The sequence below is a fragment of the Hibiscus syriacus genome, unplaced genomic scaffold (assembly GCF_006381635.1).
Source record: "Hibiscus syriacus cultivar Baekdansim isolate YM2019G1 unplaced genomic scaffold, ASM638163v2 tig00110819_pilon, whole genome shotgun sequence".
NCBI lineage: Eukaryota > Viridiplantae > Streptophyta > Magnoliopsida > Malvales > Malvaceae > Hibiscus > Hibiscus syriacus.
In genome coordinates this window covers 1,614,809-1,638,574 of record NW_024062875.1, presented here as the reverse complement: position 1 = coordinate 1,638,574, position 23,766 = coordinate 1,614,809, and the positions used below count along the sequence as shown (strand labels likewise).

The window sequence follows — 23,766 nt, the reverse complement described above, 5'->3', positions numbered from 1 at the left end:
ATATACAAATCAAAATTTGAAAAGGGGCACGGTAACTAGGTCGATGTATTCTTGTACAAGGTCAAATGACTTGGGTTCTAACCTGATCAGAAGATATGGAAAAATTCTCAATATGTTGGCTTCTAAAACTAAGGAAAGGCAAAATTGTTAAAATTTGCTTTGATTAAACATCTATTAACTTGGCTATGTCACAATCATTAATCACAGAATAATGCACAGATCACACTCCAGTGATGTACTAACTAGCTGCAAAAACTATATCACGCTTTATGGCATTGGAAGCAGAGTCCATTTTCTTATAAAGCGATGAATTACCCATTATAGCAGCAGCAGTTTTGAATTCACGACAAGTCTCGTCCAGCCTGACGATTGTTCGTACTATAAGGCCTTCCGGAACATCCGTGAGCTGACAAATATCAGCAAATGGGGTACCCTGCAACAAGGACGATATAAGATGACAAACCAAAACCTAGATCAAGGTTTAACGAGTAATCAGCATGTTAAGTTATGAAACCTTTGCCCATTCGTAAACCACTTCAACAAGACCAAACTTGAGATTCTCTTGTGCATACTCCTCGGGTGTTATTGGTTGGTAACTTGAACTCTGCTTGAAGGTTAACGAGTCTAATAGCCATATCATACATTCTGTCAGAAAAAAATATTCACGTTAAATTATCACCATAGCATATGGCATGGAAGAGATAGAACCCTTAATTTCAATCTAAATATCAGTAAGTGTAATCTATAATTTCTTGCAAGTACACAAGCTGAAGCACAGCTTAGCTCTTATGCGGCTGTGTATTAAGCAAAAACAATCACTGTAAAAGAGATTCAAGCAGGAGACTATGACTATGGCACATTAATTACACTAGAATTGCAATGAGAATTATTAAAACAAAATATCTATGGAAAAGACACTTCAAGCAAGACTTGACATACATAAAGAGAAGATGGATAGGAAGATAACCTTTGTTTGGCCTGAGAAAGTTTGGATGTAAGAGGAGGTTCAGAAGGGTTCCTTTGCTGAAACACGAAGGCAGACATTATAGCTACTGCTTCTTCGGGTTCGGGGTCATCTAGTTGATTCTCAAATAAACATTCTGTGCTTATCAATTCCTCCCCTCAATTCATCTCACAGGCTACACGACCTTTTATTTGAACCACAAGGTCTTCATCTATATAACCAATTTCTTTCAGAACATCAATCTGCAATGAGCAGAACATGGCAAGGGCATAATCGGCCCTGAAATTCTGGCATCTGTTGAAGTGCTTCATTAGATAATTCGAATTCAAGAGCAGTAACTTCCTCTTTATGCTTCTTAATTTCTCTAGCCAACATAATGTGCTCCTCCAACTTTATACATTCGTTGCACTTGTTCTGCAGTAGATGGGTCCATTTGTACTATGCTTTAACAAGATCCATGTCTTTCAATTTCAGATCTGAAAAAAGATAACTATCAGAAAGGTCTCTTTTGATTAACTGAAAATCCAAAGTTATGATCATCAAGAGTGATGACAGAATCACAAGTTCACAACATCAAAGGAACATGCTTCATGGATGAAAAGAAAAATGATTAAAATTGTTTTTGGAATGTCATGTTTTTTCCAGATCTTTCTTAAATAGTTCCTTGATATCATTGTCCTATGTCAACAAAGCTGCAAAAGTGCTTGTGAGTTTTTAATGTTTTCAGCTCAGATATCATTGTCCTATGTCAACAAGGCTGCAAAAGTGCTTGTTTATACTTCTAAGTTTCTGGAACATGTACAATTGCCTATCTCAGAGCTAAAGCAGTCAGCAAGTTGCAGAATTTCTTTAGCTTCATTTAAAGATCTAAGAAACTATTTAAAAGAGGAGATGCAGTTAAATTTTCACCAAAATATAAACATTCACGTGGATAAAATAAATTAACAGCCATACCTTTAAGTGGATCTAAGGCAGGAGGATATTTGTTTCCATTCGACTTCAATTTCAAGAGCTGCTGAACAGTGAGGGAGAAAGCTGTATTGCTACCATATTCAAGAAGTCCAGGTAGGTCCAATTTTATCTTGCTATTGCATATGCATAAGAATTCTGCATTTTCAGCTTCTCTGACCTCGAAACTCATTCCTGCAGCAGCAGCAGCACGGTGGGGCAGTGTTATGTTGATGACGCCTGACCATTTACGTGAACCAGCAGATAAGCGATAATCTTCTTCAAGATCATGCTTGAATTTTGGTAGCAGCACGTAACCTTGATGGAAGTCAACACCTTTCTTATCTTGCAAGTTACTTCTGTCTGACTGAGTTTGGGTCATTGCTGGAACACCAGGTTTAAGAAGCAGCACAATATATTGTTTGTTATTGGCAGAAGATGACTGCAGGACAACTCCTAATAAATGGTCCTGGGCATGTCAATTTTAAGTGCATAAATTTATTACCCACCACCAATCGATTAAATGAAAAAAGCCTCCATTTTAGATGGATCAACATGAGTAAGACAACGAAATAAGACCCTCAAACAAGAGATAACAGGGAAACCAAACCTAAACATGGCACAGAATGCTGTAGCAGCAGTAAAATATACATGTGGAAAGAACATCCACTTCATCAAAATGACCGGATTTTAATTTTACTTTCTCCTCACGTGTGTTAACGTGGAAGAATAATAGAGAACTGTTCTGAAATCAATCAGTTTATTATTGCATGATTAGTTCTTTAATTTGCTTCAAAGGTTGCAAAAGTTAAGCATCTTATAGAAATAATCCAAACAATATAAGCTTCAAGCAGTATAATCATCATCAAGAAAATAAGCGTAGAAGACAAACTTTCCTGGGTCTGTTGGGAAGGGGGAAGATACATGAGAAATTCTTAGTTGCCAAAAAACTTGGCCCCAAAACCCAGATTTGAATACTGACAGAGATAAGATTCCTTCAATCAGATGTAAAACATCCTTCTAAGTATATATTCTGGACAGAGGTTATATGTGCATGGCTAATATTGGAGCACCTAAATATGATAGACTGAAACATGCAAAGAAATTTTTTTATGGTAACTCACAGATTTAGATTTGACCACAACCACTCTCCCTGGGGGAAGAAACTGTTGGGCTACAGGAGACTGCATGACAGCTTTTGATATCTGTTCACTGTGTTCCTCAGCTTCAGCGCGCATCCCATAATATTCTTCAATTGCTGGTTCACCTTTAATACATCTACATGCAAATAGTGACTTCAAAAGTGAGGAGAAATATCAACCTTGAAAAGAGCTATCTATGCACATACACATAGTGATGCTGCTGAAAGCCACTATACAAATTAGTGCATCATCATAGTGCTACTTACATCCTGCAAGGGTACTGGAACATTCTATCTCAAAAATCAAAACGTAAACGACTTTAATTCCCTTTCATAGAATGCTATTGAAATTACAGCCACAAGAATTAAAACTGTCTTGCAACGCTACTTTCAGCATTTAGAAAAGTAGATTAAGCCTCTTATTTTCTTTTCTCGGCTGAAAGAAGTAAACATGCAGTGCAAGATATATGACCAAAGCCGCATAATCCCAAATAAATCACAAAATAGAAAAAGGTACAGCTAGACTAGTATCAATTTATAACATAGCCATACCGAGCACTAACACAAGTAACAAATCATATTTTGAAGGAAGAAAGTTTTCAAATCTCAGACATTTCAGCAACTAAGTTTTAACCATGCAAACACTTACTCTGTAGTTTTTTTAGGCTGTGGAAGCTTTCGCATTAGTAATTGTTGCTGCTCTGGAAGTTTCTTTTGAGCATGAAATTCGGCAAAACTCCGTTTTAACATGTCCTCTACCTGGAATAAAGGTCTAGTTATGGTTTCCAATTAATGATAGCAAATTAACCAGTTACTAAACTTAGTGCAATACAATTGTATTCTATCCGGAAAATGACAAGTGCGTTTGGTTTACGGAATGTAAGATTACCAGTGAGAATAAAAGATTACCAGGGAATAGGATTACTGGGAATGTTGTATTTTGTGTTTGGTTGATTTAGCAGGAATGTAAGATTACTGTGTTTGGTTAAAGGAATAAAAGATTATTAGAATATATATTTAACCAAATTATCCTTATTATATATTTGTTTTTTTAATAAGTTGGGAAACATTTATATATTTTCTTTAAAAAATTTAAATTCATAAAATTTATATATATTTTTTACAAATTTAAAAATATAAAAAAAAATTAATGAAATGGTAAAATTTTATTTTAACCCCTGAATTTCATATAAAATTTTAATTATAGATTTTTTTGTAAATCTAAAATAGTTTAAGGATAAATTTGTAATTTAACCTTCGTAGAATTTTTATTATTCAATGACAGAATAAAGATATTTTTGAAAGAAAAAAAAATCCAGGGGCATTTTAATCCAAAACGCCGGTAATCCAACAATACCTAAGGAAATGGAGGTAATGACATTCCTGATAATATACCCCAAAAAATCCACTATTAGTAATATAAGATTACCGGGAATGACATTCCCGGCCAACCAAACGGGGGAATGTGGATTCCATTCCCTAAGGTGGCGTTTGGTTCACTAGAATGTTTCTGAGGGAATTGAAATCTGTAAATGAATTGGAAACTGTGAACGAATTGGAATATGTGAAGGAATTGAAATCTGTCAGGAATTGGAATCCAATTCCATATTCTGTTTGGTTGGCAGGAAATTGAATTGGAATTCAATTCTATATTCCGTTTGGTTCGCAGACATGTCAGATGAATTTGATTTCAGTAATGTAAAATGACAGGATTGCCCTTCTTATTTTTTTGCTTAATTTTAATTTGTTTTATAAATTACATGTAACAATATAATATAAAAAATTAAAAAAAAAATTATTGATTGATTATTCATTTCAATAAATTATAAAAATTATGTTAATAAACATCATAAGTTAAAATCATCTCAATTAGGGATGGTCATGGGTTGAGTTGGGTCGGGTTTTTGGTCCACCCGACCCGACCCGAGAACAAGGGAACCTCCATCCGAGACTCGACCCGACCAAAATAAAGTTTCACCCGACCCGAATATATGAATTAGAAACCCGACCCGAAATAATAAAAAATTATTTTTATTCAATAAAAACAGTGACTTAATTGGAATATATATAGAGGTATTATTGTAATTATTCCTAAATATATAAGGTAAAATTATATATTTTTTGGGTCGAGTATTTTTCACCCTTAACCCGACCCGACCCGAATATCACACTTAAAAAAAAACGACTCGACCCGAGCAAAATAAAATTTCACCCTACCCGACCCGAATATATGAATTAGAAATCCGACCCGACCCGAAATAATAAAAAAATTATTTTTATTCAATAAAAACAGTGACTTAATTGAAAAAAATTATATATTGAGGGCTATTATTGTAATTATTCCTAAATATATAAGGTAAAATTATATAATTTTCGGGTCAGGTATTTTTCACCCTAAACCCAAACTTGACCCGACCCGAATATCACAGTTAAAAAACCCAACCCGACCCGACCAAAATAAAGTTTCACCCGACCCGACCCGACCCGACCCGAATATATGAATTAGAAACCCAACCCGAAATAATAAAAAAAATATTTTTATTCAATATATAAATAAATTACCAAAAGATTGATGAGGGCAATATGGTCAAATTTCAATTTCCTCCAAGGGAATTAAATTCCATCATAGAATGGATGTAATTCACTTTCCCTCATTTGATGGAAAGTTGAAGTCATGAGGGATTCCAATTTCCTTGGAAAACTTGAACCAAACATGGGAAAGTGGTGGAATTGAATTCCAATTCCCTCTAATTCCAAGGGATTCATGCCAACCAAACGCCACCTAAGGGTGTGTTTGGTTGGGGGAATGTGAGATTTCTATGGGAATGGAATCTACATTCCCTCGTTTGGTTGGCCGGGAATGTCATTCCCGGTAATCTTACATTATCAATAGTGAATTTTTTGGGGTATTTATCGGGAATGTCATTACCTCCCTTTCCTTAGGTATTGTTGGATTACCGGCGTTTTGGACTTAAATGCCCTTAAATTTTTTTTTCTTTCAAAAATATTCTTATTATGTCATTGAATAATAAAAATTCTACGAATGTTAAATTATAAATTTATCCTTAAACTATTTTAGATTTACAAAAAAATCTATAATTAAAATTTTATACGAAGTTAAGGGATTAAAATAAAATTTTACATTTTCATTAAACCTTTTCATATTTCAATTTTGTAAAAAAAAATTATATAAATTTTATGAATTTAATTTTTTTAAAAAAATATATAAATATTTTCCAACTTGTTAAAAAATAAATATATAATAAGGAGAATTTGGTCAAATATACATTCTAATAATCTTTTATTCCTTTAACCAAACACGTTAATCTTACATTCCTACTAAATCAACCAAACACAGTATGCTTGGATTAACAGCAGTAAAAGAAAAAGAAGAAAAGGAAACGATAGGAATGTTAAGGAAAGGAAATGATTGCATATTATATTGTTTGGATAGTTAAAATTAATAAAAGGAAAGTAAAGTAAAGTAATTTTAATAATCTTTGTTTGGTTAGACAGTGGAAAAGAATATATATATATATATATATATATATATATATTTATATCGCAATTATAACCTTTTCATAAAATAGTTTATATAAGAAACAAAGAGGGCAAAAAGGATATTTCACATCTTAAGCAATTTTTTTCTTTCCTTTCCCTAGGCTTCTCCCTAAATTTGGGTAAATAAAAATTTAGTCTTTTAAAAGAAAGCAAGGATGCTCAATATCCCTTTGTTTCCTTAGCCTAAACTGAAAAACAAAATCTAACCAAACAATTGAAAGATCTTCCTTTCCTTTCCCTAGGCTTACCCCAATCCAAACACGGGGTAAAGTTCTGCAAAATGCCACATATAAGAAAGCACTAAGGTTTTGACTGTGCAAGGTCAAACTTTGACCCTTTGGATGTCAGACCGACCCCAATATTGCCAACAAAATTCTTGGATTAGTACTAAAAGAATCTCAAGTCTAACCTTAAAGTGTGCCAATCTATAATCAACACGCACAAAACTTAAATCTGTCATGCAATGCCAAATGGTGAAGAATAGGCAACATCATAAATTTCCAAATATTTTAGGATCTTATAATATTTTGGGATAAATAATCCCTGTTCTGTTCACTCCAAAACTATAAAGTACCTTCAGTTCTTCCACACGTAGGAGATGCAGTATCATGATATATGTCAATCGAAACAGAGATTCAAGCTTCGTAGGAGTTCCATTTATAACAAGTTTCAAATCCTTCTCTTCAGGGATTTCATCACGGCACATCACGATAACTGTATCAGTTTTATCAAGTCCTCTTCTGCCAGCACGACCTGCCATTTGAGTGTATTCCCCAGGAAGCACTGGTCTAAATTCCTTGCCATCAAACTTCCTTAGTGTATCAAATACAACCTGCAAAAAATCTTAATACAAGTCAAAATCAAATTAAAGAAAATACATATAAGTAAACCAATATATATAGGTTAAAGAAGGCTTATGCTTCTATACTGAAATGTGCTAACTTGTGTAAAGAACAAAATAGCATTTGCCAATCATCAATACTTCAAATACATGTACAAAAAAGAGGGGAATTCTAGCGCAAGACAAGAATGTGGCTCATATTCCATGAAAAAGTTGGAATAGACAGTCTTGAATGCATCCAATTAAGCAACCCAAGATGGCAGTTCAGGATATGAAATATGCAACTGTAACCCTATCTGGTATCAATAGCAACAACATCAAATATCACTCACCGTTCTGGCTGGTGCATTAACCCCCATTGCGAATGTCTCTGTTGAAAACAAAACCTACAACATAGATAACAAGAAGAAATAACTAATTTGCACATCTTAACTGTCTGAAAGAAAGCAAAATACAAGCTAAAACAAAATCCTAATAACAGTATAACACCAAACCAATACTGATTCACAAATAGTTTTCTATAAACACAAAACGCAGAATTATTTTAAAAGCAAGGCAATCAAATGTTGATGTCACACCGCATCAAACCCTTACAGAAAATGAATGATTTTACCATAATCACACCTCGACAGAAGAGCATCTCAACAACTTCCTTAACAATTGGAAGCAAACCTGCATGATGTACACCGATTCCTCTGCAAAGAAGGCCCTGAACTCTGACAACCTACATTACAATCAAATTAGATCTTCTGAAATAAAAGGATTTATATAAATTTAAAAGTTGAATATCAAGAAGACGAAACCTGAGGAAAGTTACGATCAGATCCCTTGAGCCGTGAAAAAGCTTTATCACAAAAAACACGAATCTCACGTTTCTCAGAACTACTAGTGAGGTCAGTCCCCAAAATGCTGTCAGCTGATTTATCACATTGATTCTTTGAGAAACCAAATATAACTACCTACATGACGGAAATGGCGAAATTGTCAAACTTAAGAAAGAAGGGGTAAAATTGTGGGAAAAAGGAGACAATGTATTTTGTAATTAAATATGATGACCGATGAAGGCATCTAGGAAATAAATTCACACAGTCCTGGTAAAATTGGCAATGCAAAAGTGCAATTATTAAGGATGAACGTTAAGGTTAACATAAACATCCCAGACTAGATTGTTTCTCAGATGTGACCACCAGAAAGTAAATGTCCACTTAAAACAGTCACCAGGATCAAAACCAGTGATACAATGAATCAATCAGGATGCTTGATGCAGTGAACATCACAAGTTTGTGGCAGCTATTAGAATTAAATATACAAACACATTTAACTATAAATATATTAGAAATCAACGATATTGTAGAGATATATCTGCGAGCACTTTTTCCTGTTCTTGGCCTCTTTATTGCTTCCAGGAGATGCTGGATTGTAGCGAACATTGCAAGTTTAGTGGCAGTCATTAAAACTAAAATACAATCCCATATATATATATATATATATCAGAAATCAACAATACTGCAGAGATATATTTGGTAGCACTGTTTCACGTTCTTTGCCTCTTTGTTGCGTCAAAAAGAATTTTCGTAAGTTGTCGTTTTTTTTTTTTTTCATTTTTGTGTTTTGCATTTCTCTTTCTTGTTCAAGATAGGAGAAATAAAGAAACCAATTTAGAAGTCATCAGCACCATTTTCAAATACAAACAAAACTGAACATGCTGCAGAGTTGAAGACCGTGTGCAAAATGATAGTACAATCCAACCTACGGGTAAGAGTGACTTCTTTGAGAGCTTGTCAATAAGCGTCAACCATGTTGTTCTCCTAGAGCTCCAGCTATTATGGCCAACTCCATTGTTTTGATTTCCCCAACCAGTCCCAGAATTGTTCGCAAATTTTGTTTAGACCAGAATGTTTATTTTGTTTCCCTCGATTAAAAGCTTCACGTTTCTGACCCCTAGTCCCATCCTGAACTGCAGAAGATCCAGTAGATGAACCAGTCCCACCACTAGCTGCATTTGAAATCTTTTTCTTGCATGCATCTTTAGCAGCCTTTAGTCCCTCTGATATAAAAGTTTCTCTCTCACATATTTTGTAAAATTCTCCGGAATAAAACAGGCAATGCTCCAATGGGACTGGTCTTTTTGTTGTCCTGAAAATGGAATATGCAACAGGAAGCTAATATCAGAAGTTAACCCATAAATACAGCATAGATATTTTTGCAGTATCTAAAAAATGAAACAATGAAAGGCAGGAGTAAAGGGGAAAAATAGAAAATATCAATAGTTTGAAAAGACAAAAAATTAGTGATACAACTCAAGAATTTAGCTTCAACCACAAGCAGAGATTGACTTCTTACCCAGTGACACGAATTTTCTTTTCTTTTGTCTGACCAATCCAATCCACAAACTCAATTGTATTAGGCACCTATATACTATATCAGTGTCAACGTGTTAAAAAAGGTATAAAGAGAAACAAACAAAGCAGCTGTTTTATTGATGAAGCAAAATGTATTAAAGAACCAAATAGCAATTAAGAAAGTCAGAAAGGGAAACCGTCAAGAATATACACTATTACCGGTGTTCATCACCAACTGTATCTAGTTTCATCAGATCAGGCAAATAATAGAGGATGCTTCTCCAGTCACCCAATATCTCTCCCCCCATTTAAGACGGGGAATTCCAACTTTTAACAAATACTAGGACTAAGCTTATAGAGAAGTCTAATGCAAGAGAAGAAAGTACCGTGGCTGAAAGGAGGATGATATTAATATGCCTTGGAAGCATGATTATGACTTCTTCCCAAACCACACCTCTTTCAACATCATTCACGTAATGTACCTCATCAAATATAACCTACATTCATATAGTCACAACAGAAAGCAACAACTTAAATATGATGTTTACAAATTAGAGAAAAGAACAAACAAAAGCCTTCAGCAGCAAAAGATGTAATGAAACTATAATGCAAACAAATGCTACATAAAACAAACCCTTTTACCCATTCAATATCGCGAATAATATCTGAACCCCGATAAAGCATTGACCTTAATATTTCAGTTGTCATGATGAGACAAGAAGCCTCTGTTCTCAAACTAACATCACCTGTGAGAAGGCCAACATCAAATTTCCCACAGAAATCTCTATACTTCTGGTTGCCGACTGTTTTAATTGGAGCAGTATACACAGCTCTAGTGCAATGCTGCATGGCATGAAAACTTATCAGAAATCTTGTAACTAAATCAAATTTGGCATAGAACTTCAGGAACTATAAAATAAAAAAGACATGGTCTATGGTATTTAATTAGTTTAAACAATTTGTAACATCCCCGGCCATCAGAATTAATGTCTATAGATTTATGAGAGAAAAAAACAATGAACCTACTTTTGATGCCAAAGCAAATGCATATTCTGCAACAACTGTTTTTCCAGCAGATGTATGGGCTGACACAAAAACAGACTCCCCCTTTTCCAAATGATAAATAGCCTTTAATCATCACAATAAATAAAATATTCATGTGAGCCGCTTGTTATAGAAGATAAAGAGATGCCGTTGAAGAACAGACAGCAAATCATAAGCTAAAAAAGAAGAAGAAGAAGAGAAGCAAGGCATCCCGTACAAAGGTTTTATAAGGGATGAACACAAGGCAAATATATTATCCAAACAAGCTAATAGAAACCTCAGAGAAAGGAGGATTTCTTTGAAGCACTTATGATACCCTAATAAAACAAAAAGCACCAAGCACAAACAAACTGAAAAACAAAAATTAATCCAATTAGGTAAAAGGGCACTGCTCAATGCTTTGTAGATGAGGTGAAAAGTGCAACAGAGACAAATGAAACCTTAGCAGTGTACAAGCTTGAGCGATAAAAAACCAGAAGGATGACATCGACATTTAAATGTATTTTGGATGACTTGACCCGTCAGGATTCCAATAAAGAACAGATTCTTAGTAGAATATGAATCATGTAACAGAATCCATTTTGATAGAAGGTTATAGGATTGATCAGATATTTTCACAAATCTAGCAACAGCAGTTTCTACCCTACCCATTTATCTATTTCAATCAAATGATAAATTTCAAGGTAGGTACCTCCTTCTGGAATGTATCCAACTCAAAAGGAAATTCGATTGCCATGTCAGGAACTAGTTCATAAAACTGATCTGCAATCCATTCACTACCTCCACTAACAGCCCAAGCCTGTAAATAAATGTTTTTAAGTAACAAATCATTATTAATGAGGCCTACAACTTCTATTAAAAAAAAACAAATCATTATCAAAAGGGAATAAAATAAAGGTTGGATAGAAAGGAGAGTGCTCCATATGTGGCAACTTGTTGGAAACTGCCTTCTTAATTATTTTACCTCCTTTTGCTGCTGACCATCCCAATCACTGTTCTTATCTAATTTTTCAGATTCAACTGATAAAATCTCATCCAAAGCAGATGATCCAGTATCAAGAGTGTTGAGAACATCAGCTTGGTTTGCTTCAGTTTCTGACTTACCAGAGTCTGATTCTGTTGAATGCCCTTCTAGACAAGTTGCATTAGCAACAAAACAAATGGATTAAATGAACAAAAAAGAGAGAACAGAATATATCAGTTAAACAAAAACTTATGGGACCCTAGATTGTAAATCATACTTGAACATGAGTAAAATGCAAGTTAAATGTTCATTTACAGGTTAACAGTCCCCAGCATTTATTACTTCAGTAGACTAGCAAGCCAAAATGGCAGGTTGCAAGATTTTCTATCAATGACGTCTTCTAAGGGTGCAGGGTCACATATATTCAATATTGAGAAAGGTCAACCTTTAGCAAGGTAGAAAAAGATACAGTTTGATTTTTCATTAGCTAAACAAAAGCAACGCAAATATCTTCAAGTTCTTTCATACTTTTTTGCCCATTAGACCACAAATGTACAAACATCTGCACAAATGAAGAAAAAATAGTTGAGTGATGCATACCATCTTTTTCAAGTGGTGCAACATCCTCTTCCCAAGCTTTCATGAACAAGTCGTCAAATTTTACAGACAACTCACTCTGCAAACACCATGAAGATGGCAAGGCACAAATTATACATAAGTCATATAACCATTTTTCATAAATGTTTTTGCAGAAATTCACAGCGCATACATGATACTTGTATTATTTTCATGATATATACCAGGTTTAAGTTCATTCAGTCCAGAAAAAATATATATATATACAACCAAGGTCCATTAACGAATAGAAGGGTAGTAGTTTCAAGGGGATTACAATACAGCAATGCAAAAAAACTAACCAAATTTCCAACTGCTTTGTTATTGAGCGCACTTTGGTCCTTGTAAACATTCCATGAGCAAGGATGCGCCTACGAATTGGAGATGCAAAAGAATTAGGAAGAGAAAAAAAATTATGACCTTAAAGTTAAAAAAAGGAAATTCAAGTTCAATAATTTAATTAGAAGATGACCGTAAGATCACCAATGTTTAAACCTTGCTTAAAGCCTGGAGGAATTATCTGAGCAGGACCACCATTGAGCACCTCATGAACCCACTCACCATTAGCTGCACCATCAGGAAGAATCCTCTCTAAAGATTGATCATCCTCGCACAATATCATTGGCTCCACCACCGAACGTGCGTGGAAAAGAACCACGTCTTTCACCCCCAACTGTTATGTCTGATACGTCCACCTAAACAATATAAGATCCCAGTTCTTGTTAATAAATAAACAGAAGCTCCATGAAACCACTGGTTAATGTTAAAGCTATAAAAAGGAGACAAAAACTAAAGTATAGAATAAGCCCTTTTTGTTTTTCTTTCTCTCTCAAGTGACTAATAGGTGTAGCAATTGCAAATCATACCTGCATTGAATTAGGCTCCGACTTTCCGTCAGTTGATCCCTCCTTGCGTCGTCTGAAAGGTAATTCCCACACAGGAACTATTATACTTCTTGGCATTGATGGCTCAAATGGTATGCGTGCCCTGGCAAACCAGTCAAAATCCCATTGCTTTCCAACTTTTTCAGGAGAAAAAACATCCTCGACCAATCTTGGTAAAAGATATTTCTCCACTATATGCTCCTTAATCGATTCAGGTGTTTTCGCCGGAAATGCAGGTGGCTTAAAACACACATAAATATAAAACTATGTTACCACGAAACCCCAGAAACCGGCAAAGTAATACCGAACTTTAACCTTTTCGGCAACAAAAAAAACGGTAAAGAAATGTCAAAATCAAAAAACAGAAAACTGTTTGCATATGATAAAAGTGAAAAAAAAAAGCTTACGAGAACAAAGTCGGGGAGGGATTTGATAGGGTTATCACGCTCCTCGGTGTAGAGAGGCTCGACTCTGAGGTGGACTCTGTAGCCGGAGAATCCGACACGGAAACTGAAACCGTTTGCTGCTTGGATCGGTTTCATTTCCCCGTGGTGGGATGTTCCGTTGAATTAAACGCTTTGAAGGGCGGTTTAGTGTGTGGTTTTGATTCGAAAGCTTTTTCGAGGGTTTTGAGTGGAATCAAACAAGGGAAAGCTTAATTTTTTGAGTGCCGGTGAGTTTGTGCGCGTCTGCATTGAGAAGAGTTTGGGACCTTGGCGCCTTGTTTTTGCTGCCCAGACTCGGATGTAGGATTGTAAACGACACGCGAGTTACTTGATATCGACTCGATTAAGGCTGGATAAATATTCGGATTGAATAGAATCGACTCGACCTCGAGCTCGACTTGAGTTTTTAACGAGACGAAACGAGCTACTTGATATTCGACTCGAAAAATTCGTGAGCAGCTCGAAAATATAATATATTAATAATTTATTTTTAAAAAAAAATTATTAATAATATTAATATTTATGTATTGATTTTTTTAAATATAATAAAATTTTCATATATTTAAGGTTCATGTTCTAGTTTAAGGCTTCAATCGAGTTAAGTTTAAGATTTATTTTTTTATTACGAATCTTTTCGAGCTGTTAACGAGCTTCAGTTCAGGATTTCAAGTTCGAGTCGAGCTTGAAAATTTTAAATTCGCGAGTTTTCGAGTTGAGTTCATTTCAGAGTTTTCGAGTCGAGTCGAGTTCAGTAATACTCGAGCTCAACTCGTTTACACCCATACTTGGATGCAAGGGAAATTATTTATTTTTAAAGTCGTTTATATTTAGTTTGCGTTTGTTTATATTTTCAATATTTCTCAATAATTTTTAAAGTAAATGATTAAAAGTATTTAATTGATATTTTTTATTTTTTAGATTATAATACTTATTAGTAAACAAATTCCTTTTCTTCCTCTCTTAAATAGGAATTGTTTAAAAAAATAAATGATGAAATTATACTAGTATTCCTTAAGTTCTTTAGGTTTTACATTTTGAACTCTAAAGTTCATTATGTGTTCAATTTAGTTTATACATCCATTACTATTTAAAGTGTAAAAAAAGGAAATGAAAAACTAAATAAACAAGCTTTTAAACGAGCTTACTCTTAAATATAAATGAACCGAACATACATTTGCTCATGTTCGTTTGTTTATTAAATGTATACAAAATTTTTGTTTATACTCATTTATTTAACTTGATAAATGGATATAAACAAATATTATAAAAAATTTCATAAACAATTAGCTTAACGATATGTTGATTTATATCTCTACTAGAACTCTATAATCAGGTTTGAGGATAAGCAAGGGATGCATCTCCAGTTCCAAATAGTATGATTTCAAATTTAATTTTGCAGGTAACAATTTTAAATTGAAACTAAATATTGATTCAGTTAATCTTGAGCTGAAAATTTATTAAAATATTATTAAATTGAGACCAAGGGAAGAAAGAGAGCAAGTCCATTTATATGAGCGAAGAAAGTCACCGAATCCTGGTGTTGCAATGGAAGACTTTGTTGCTGAGGGAGGCATGATGGGAGTTATGATCAGTCCGAAAGTGATCGTTGAAACGGATAAAGACTCAGTTAATTAACTGGAGGAGATGTAAAACAAGAAGTTCGAGCAGGATGCAATGAAGATGTGGCCGAGGATGAGAAATGGGGTTGTTTTGGAGCTTCATGAGAAAGGGTATGATGTTGAGCGAGTGATTTTCTGTTGTTGCATTCAGGTTGTTAACCGTGTTGGATTGATATCTGTGAATCTTATTTGAAGATTGAGTTTGACATTGTTTAAAGAATCTAACGTCTTATCACGTTAGACCAACCAATAATTACTAATTTCAGTCTTGACATATATATTCTTTGAAGGGGTGGCTCTCAACTATGGAAAAGGATTTGCATGGTTTGGGTTGGGAGGATGTTCAACAAGGTTTAGTTTGAAATATTGGGAATGGAAATACAGTTGATTTCTGACATGATGCTTGAGTGGAAGATATGTGTTAGGTATGGCTACAGGGTTAATTATGTACCAGGTTTTTTTATTATAAATAGAGATGTAACCTAAACTTATGAGACATTGAATAAAATTTATAGCGCCGTCTAGGCACCGAGGACGTAAGCACATTGCCGAACCTCGTTAAAATTCTTGTGTTATTTCGTTTTCTTTACCCGATTCTTCAACAATATGAGGCCGTTAACGAGCCTTACAATTGTAGCAGCTGAAGATGAAAGTCTCAAGGTGCCAGTTCAGTCAATGGTTGGAACTAATGGCGAGTGGATGTAGGAAAATTTTCGGCGTTTTCTTCCTGACACTGCTTTATTAAACATTGTGAGTATTAAGCCTCCCATTTATATGGGCATTGATGATATACCGGGCTGGAAATGGGATAAGAATAGAAGGTTTTTCAGTCAAATCTGCACACGATCTTTGTGCCGGTTTAATATGTGAGAATATAGAAAATCTATGAAATTCAATATATTCAATGTGTTATCTAGGGACTAGGATTACAATGTAACTTAAAGATTTTATTATTTTTCTTCTGGTACTTTTTGAACAATTTTAGAGAATTGGAGAGGGAGTGGGGAACCTATATACAATTGTTTACAGTTGCTTCAGCAGGTAAAATGGGTACAAAATCAACGAAGAGTCCCCACTGACTTTTTATATGTGTACCATTTCGCAATCAACAGAAACGCTCCTAAATTCAGCACACTCAGCACTGCTAAGAGCCAGAAAAAGTAATGAATATGGCCATAATTTAAGTTGTCAGGTATCCAACCCAGCTTTCCGTTCCTAGAAGTTATACTGGTAACAATAGTGACGAGCAGAGAGCTCAAGTAGTTACCGAGTGCAATGGTAGTGAGTTGTAGAGCCGAGCAGAAACTCCTCATGGCATCCGGTGCTTGCTCGTAGAAAAATTCCAACTGTCCGATCAGCGTGAAAACCTCTGCACATCCTATGAGAAAATATTGTGGAACTTGCCAAAAGATTGTCATCGGCATTTCCTTAACCTCATAGTAATTGTGCCTCCTCACTTGTCGGAGTCTTTCAAGTTCCAGAATTGCTGCCACTACCATGGCGAATATTGATATGAAGAGGCCAATGCCCATCCGCTGAAGTTGAGTTAGGCCATTCTTGTGACCGGTGCATTTTCTAGTCACTGGGACGATGATTCTGTCATACATTGGCACCCAAAAGATCACACTGAGGGTGTCGAATATCGAAAGCGATGCTGGTGGGATCTTGAAAGTAGAATTGCCAACGTGAGTATTCATTCTTTCACCTTGCAACACATATAAATTGCTCATCTGACTGTAGACAGCAGCAAAGATGATCCCGGTAGCCCATATGGGAAGCAGGCGAATTATGGCTTTTAGCTCCTCTACTTGAGTAACTGTACAAAGTCTCCATGGGTTTACTGTACCCTTTTTGTGGTCTGATTCAGTTTCCACAGCTGCTTTGTCAAAGAAACTGAAAGATTACAATAGCTGCTTAGAGCATGAACATGAAAAACCAAAAGAAAAACATGCACTTGGCAGTAAAGTATATCTATCTATCTAATTCTACATGCATGCTGAAATTCTGAAGTTGAAACTAATTTGAGGATTGTAGGTAATACTTAAGTAAAAAGTTAATGAAGAATGAACAATATTTTCCTATTTATTAGAAGTGACTGTAACCAATTGGATGCTTGAAATCGATATTTGGGCACTAACCTAAGATCTTGTGTGTGCTCGACCTTCCTGCTTCCCCTGATATTGGATTCAGCATCCGCAGTCTCGTACAGAAGTGACTTATCAGCAGGAATGGATACTCGTAGTTTCCTGAAGGATGCAACCACCACCTGACAGAGGCGCATGAGAGGGCTGCCTCCAGGCTTTTGGTTCCGGTATAAACGAGTACCTGAAAAGAAAAATGCAACAGCAATTGCCATAGCGATGGCAGGAATTCCGAAACCCCATCCCCAACTGACATTATCCTGTACCCAGACCAGCACAGAAGAAGCAATCAGAGCACCAATATTAATGGAAAAATAAAACCAGTTAAAGAAAGAGCTTTTGTGTTTCTTCTCGGCTTCATCGGTGTCATCAAACTGATCAGCTCCATATGATGAGACACAAGGCTTTATTCCTCCTGTTCCCAGTGCAACCATGTAAAGTGCTACAAAGAAGACAGCACTTTGTGTCACGGTCGGGTCGCAGTTATCTTCTGCGTAACACCTTGGCCTGATTCCATGTACCGTTGCAGACAGTGCCAGAAGTGTCATTCCCTGTATGAAAACATAAATGATTTATGATATTTGTGAAGATAATGATTTCTGGGGAAAAAAAAAAGTTTGCTTCACATTACAGGTGAAGATTTTTAACTTTGGTACTGATGAAAATTGATGATTCTAGACCAAGCCGATGCAGGGTACCATTTTCCTTTCTATTCTTCTATTTATACTATATGAGCATAGGCCTTAACATTGAACTGATAAACTTTTAATCTGTTCTACAAGAATTCTGCAGTACAAGTGTAAAACCCCGTTTCAGGACATCGCCCTACGAATCAGGACTTGGTCTTTGTTATCGTGTTTATTGTCTTCTGTGTTGTGAAAGATGAGAGGTCCGAAGTATCATCTTCAGGGGCAGATGTGTGGCCAAAAAGATAACAAAACCTTTGATGCGAGCCATGCATGGGTGACAGCCAAATCCTGGTGTAAGGGTGACATCCTGAAACCAGGTAGCCATGCAAAACACAATTATAAGCAAACTATATCTTTTTCATGTGACTGCAACTTACGAATACATAAACGATCGAGAAAAGGGCGATTGTCCAGTATCTTCCCAGGTAAGCATCCGCCAGAAATGCTCCGATCAACGGTGTGATGTAGCATGTCCCACTCCAGTTCTGGTTATTTCGAGTAGCAACGGAACTATGCTGATTGAGTCGATGCTTGAAGTAGCGCACCAGGTTGCTGCTCATCCCATAGTAGGCCAACCTTTCACAACATTCATTTCCTGTAGATTAAAAGTTAAATTATAAGAAAATCCATCTTTGACTTTACACATTAACAATATAGAAGTGGTTGATTTTATACATTACCAATAATAAAGGGGCATGCTTTCCAGGTTCCTGTTCTCTTTCTATTTGCAGGGTTTCCCTGGTAATCCACTGTTCCATCTTTCGAGTAAAAATCACTTTCAGCCATGATTTCCCAGAGCCTTATCTTTGCAAGAACTTGAAGATGAAACCTATATTTACTCGAAAAATAATAGCCATTAGCTGCAGTTAACAACAAAGTACAGAGAATCCAACATACAAAAATTAGGACAGACACAAAATTTTATGTTGAGAGTACAAACTTATAAAATTTCAAGAATCATCAATAAAAAATATATAAATAATATCTAAATTATCTAAAGATTTAAAACTTTCAGAGACAACGACCCGTCAGCTCCCTAGTTCCATCTCTGACTGCATGTTTTCAGTTCTTCTGCCCCATGGATGCAAATCAATGTAAATCAATTCAGGAATAAAACCAAGAACCCTAAACAAAAAAAAAACATTTAACAACTTGGGGTAAACAAGACGGCCTTATCAGCACCGAATACTCACCTTGATATATGAAAACCAAGTTTCTGAACTTACAAACAAAGAGAAGATAAACTTGTCCGAATTCAACACAAAAGCCAAGCTAAAATAGAATTAATGTTGCAGTATAAAGTACAAACCTGAGTCCGATCCTAAGCTGTGTGCAGTGGTGAATCCAGGAGCAGAAAAATATTAGGCGTGTACAAGAATGATACGAAAACTTGAAGCAGGTTCTTATTATTGATTTTATAAAAACCCCAGGGTCTTCGTCAAGTTGCGTTAGCCAGCTGAACTGGATAGTGGTTTTTGACTAATTTGCGTTTAATAATGATGAACCGATGGAAAGCAGTAATTTGTAGCCTTATTGGTTTGGCTGTTTTAGTGCATTAACTGAATGTGCTTGTCTTGTAGTTGTAATGAACTAATACAGAGAAAGCAGGCCGGGGAGATGCTTAAGAGTTAAGAGTCGAAATTTCTAAAGACCAAATTCTATATTATCCACTTTTATAAATTATTTTAAAATAATTTAATAATATCTTGTATATCTTATTTTTTAAACTTTTATTATTTATATTCTTAATTATTTAGAACTTATATTAGATTAATATTTTTTAAATTAATCAAAATAATTTGATGTGTTTATTTATACTTTTTCTGCAATTAAATCAATATTATACTTTTAATTTTTTTATTATGTAAAACAACTTCATATTTTAAATAAACCTTAGGGTGCATTTGGTTCACGGAATATAAGATTACCAGTGGAAATAAAAGATTATCAGGGAATAGAATTACTGGGAATGTTGTATTTTGTGTTTGGTTGGTTTAGCAGGAATGTAAGATTACCGTGTTTGGTTAAATGAATAAAATATTATTAGAATGTATATTTGAGCAAATTGTCTTTATTATATATTTGTATAATATTACAAATTGTAAAATATTTATATATTTTCTTTAAAAAATTAAATTCATAATATTTATATAATTTTTTTTACAAAATTAAAAACATAAAAAATGTTTAATGAAAGGGTAAAAAAAATTTTAACCCCTGAACTTCATATAAAATTTTAATTATAGACTTTTTTTGTAAATCTAAAATAATTTAAGGATAAATTTGTAATTTAACATTCGTAGAATTTTTATTATTCAATGACAGAAGAATGATATTTTTGAAAAAAAAATAAAAATTTAAGGGCATTTTAGTCCAAAACATCGGTAATGTTACAATACCTAAGGGAAGGGAGGTAATGACATTCCCGGTAATATACCCAAAAAAATCTACTATTGATAATAAAACATTATCGGGAATGAGATTCCGGGCCAACCAAACATGGGAATGTGAGATTCCCATCCCATGAGAATCCCACAATCCTTGAACCAAACACCCCCTTAGAGTTCTCGAGACTTCTTATCTATGTAAAATATTTTTGTGTGTGGATATTATAGATATTTTGATGTGCTCATTACTACAATTAAATAAACATTATATTTTTATTTTGTTATTATATATAGCTATATATTTTAATCTGACGTTAAAATCTATAAATAGATGAAAGATTGGTGCCATATTCGTAAAATTAAATAAATATATTAAGATATTGAAATAATGGTAAATAGTTTTTTTAACTTTTACGTATGTTGTTATTTTTTCAGATTATGTTTATTTAGTTATCTTACTGGTTTATTATTTCTTTGAATTTTTAGATTAGATATTCATTGTAACCCTATAGATTTTGTCTGGACGTTATGACTAAGTCTAGACGGTTACATATTGTATTCAGAATTTTTTTTATATATTTAAAACAATGATAAAATTCATATAATAGTATAATATATAATTAGTCATAAGAAATTCATACGATAAATATATATATATATATATATATATATCAGAAAACCATACAAAACAAAATATCGGTAAAACAAATATACCAAGACAATAATAAAAACACATGTCACCAAAATATAATTAAAGACATATAGAGATATACAATGGGACAAAAATAAAAGTACTGGAACTCCTGATGCCAAGTCTGCTAGTCTACGTTCTGTTACTATCTGAAAAGGTTAAAATTTACATAATGATCTAAAAATCTCAATGTGCTCCTTATGGTGTATAAAAACATACAGATAAAATACTTCAATAAAAAATAATTCGTCAAACATGTTTTAAAAATATGAACACTACCCCATCAGATCATCAGAATGTGTAGGTTCCCAGAACCACACACCCACATGTACACCCTGTAAGGACCTTATATGTAATTACCAATTTTCATCCCTAATAACAGGCCCAAGATTCGACCTGAATCCAACCCGGAACTGACCCGACCCGGTAGAATACCGTTTTCTTATCCTCCACTGAATTCCAGCTAGATCCACCAATAAAAACATAATAATATCAATAGTTTTTATTTTCATCATTATGTTTCAAGTAAAAGAAAAAGAAAAAAGAAAAAGAAAAAAAATCATAATGATTTAAATTATTTTGTTTAAAGAAAAAGAAAGAAGAAAAAAATGAATCATGTTGTAAAATCGAGTTATATAACCCGAAGCAAAAATGAAAGAAGGGGGACTCTCCAAATTGAAAAAAAAAAAGCAATAAAAGGACGGAATTTTTGAGTAATTTTGAAGGTATTTTATTATTTATTTTATTAGTTCGAAAAAAAATCTGATCTTGCATGTGTAAATAAAACAATAGAAGGAGAGTGATGAGATTTTTACCTTAGAAGAGTGCCGATCAGGTTGATTTATAGTCACCGGAGTATTTGAGCACCGAAGGATGGGGGTTCCATTCCCTTTTGAAAAAATCAATAAGAAGCAGAAAAAATGTTCAAATATTTTTCTGATATTTTTATTTTTTTATTAACTTTCAAAAATAAAAAAAATATAACAAAAATGAGAGTACCTTACGTTCTGTCGAAGCCTCATCGGCGTTTAGAGGATCGGTTCACAGATCCGAACGGTGAGAAGGAGCGTCTCGAGGAGAGGAACAACATACTGAAATTTGGGCCCGATCCAATGGCGGACGGCGGAGATCGGAATCCGAGAAAGTCGAGCAGCCTTTGGGTCATTTCACAATGAGCAGAGCGTCCCTTGACGACACGGAACCCAGATCCGTGACCACCACGTCGATATGAGTCCCCCGGTAAATTTTGGTGGCCAACGACCACAGGAGATGGAGGTGACGCGACGGCCGGAGGCGATCGAGACGAAGGTCGGCGGTGATCGGGATAGTGGCCGGTAGCGAACGACGATCGAACAAAATTTTAGAGAGAATGGAGACCCTCTCTCTAAAAAAATTAAAAACATAAAAATGAAATGTTTTAAAAAAGGAAGAAAGTTTGTATTTATAAAACAATTTCGGGGGAAATCGAGTTTTAGATCCTCCAACAATTCCCGTATTTTACAAAATTGTCATTAGAAGAGATTATTTTTATAATTTTTCATTTTCTGTTTATACTTTAAATTTTTTGGTATAATTTCAGTTTAATCCCCTCACTTTTAGAGTGTTTTTATACTTTAATCATGTGTAGTGACATTTTAATTTTTTCTGAAACTTCGTGGACTGATTTTGCAATTCTGCTGTTTCTGTGCATGTGTTGCTACTTTTTGGGTTATTATCGTTTTAGTCCCCCAAACTTTTCCGTGTTTTTACACTTTGGTCACTCGATCTTTCGTTTCTAATTTATTGCAATTTTATTATTCTGTTTTGTTTTATTTTAATTTAGTCACTGTTAGTTTCTGATTTAGCTACTGTTATTTTAATTTTTGCATTTTGGTCACTGTTTATTTCTGATTTAGTTACTGACTTTTATTTTCTTACATTTTAGTCATCATTATTTTATTTTACTTCGAATTAAGCTTAAATTTTACTTTATTTTAATTTAGCCCCTTTGCATGTTCAATTTGTTATTTTTTGGATTGGTAATTTTATATTCATGCAATTAGATCTTTATATTATATGTTTATTTTAATTTATTTTATGTTGTTTTTATTTTACTGTTTTTATTTTTTATTTGATATTTTATTTTTTATTCAAGCTTAGAAATTAGGACTTCACACTAGTTTTAATTAGGGAGTAATTCGAGACGAGTTTTCGCATGAGATGTCCGATTACTCGAATCAATTGCTCGACTTTTAATTTATTAATAATTAATATGTTCTAAAAAAACTTTAGGTTTAATAATTTAGATTAATTAGGTTTTTAAATAATCATCGATTTTAGAAATTTTTGATTTAGGTCCTTAAACTTTTAAATCTTTTAGAGTCCGATATTTAGTTCTCTGACCTTTTTAGTCCCTGAATTTCTATTAGAATTTGACATAATTAAATAGGTTAAAGTAGAGCCTCCACTTTTAGCATAGATTTCAAACTAGTCTTTTAATTTAGAGGATA

General features: G+C 34.2%; 1 protein-coding gene and 1 pseudogene across 1 annotated transcript; both read right to left on the bottom strand.

The window, feature by feature from the left end:
- Window positions 1-220: 220 nt before the first annotated feature.
- LOC120142193 lies at window positions 221-14,022 on the bottom strand (annotated as a pseudogene).
- A 2,273-nt stretch (window positions 14,023-16,295) lies between these two features.
- On the bottom strand, window positions 16,296-19,610 carry LOC120142204 (protein NRT1/ PTR FAMILY 8.1-like). The gene is made up of 5 exons (XM_039156947.1): window positions 19,509-19,610; window positions 18,880-19,028; window positions 18,577-18,794; window positions 17,508-18,061; window positions 16,296-17,262 (listed from the first exon to the last, which is right to left on the bottom strand). The coding sequence occupies exons 2-5, from the start codon at window positions 18,983-18,985 to the stop codon at window positions 16,428-16,430; spliced, it is 1,713 nt and encodes a 570-aa protein (XP_039012878.1). The 5' UTR covers window positions 18,986-19,028; window positions 19,509-19,610; the 3' UTR covers window positions 16,296-16,427.
- Between the last annotated feature and the right edge of the window lie 4,156 nt (window positions 19,611-23,766).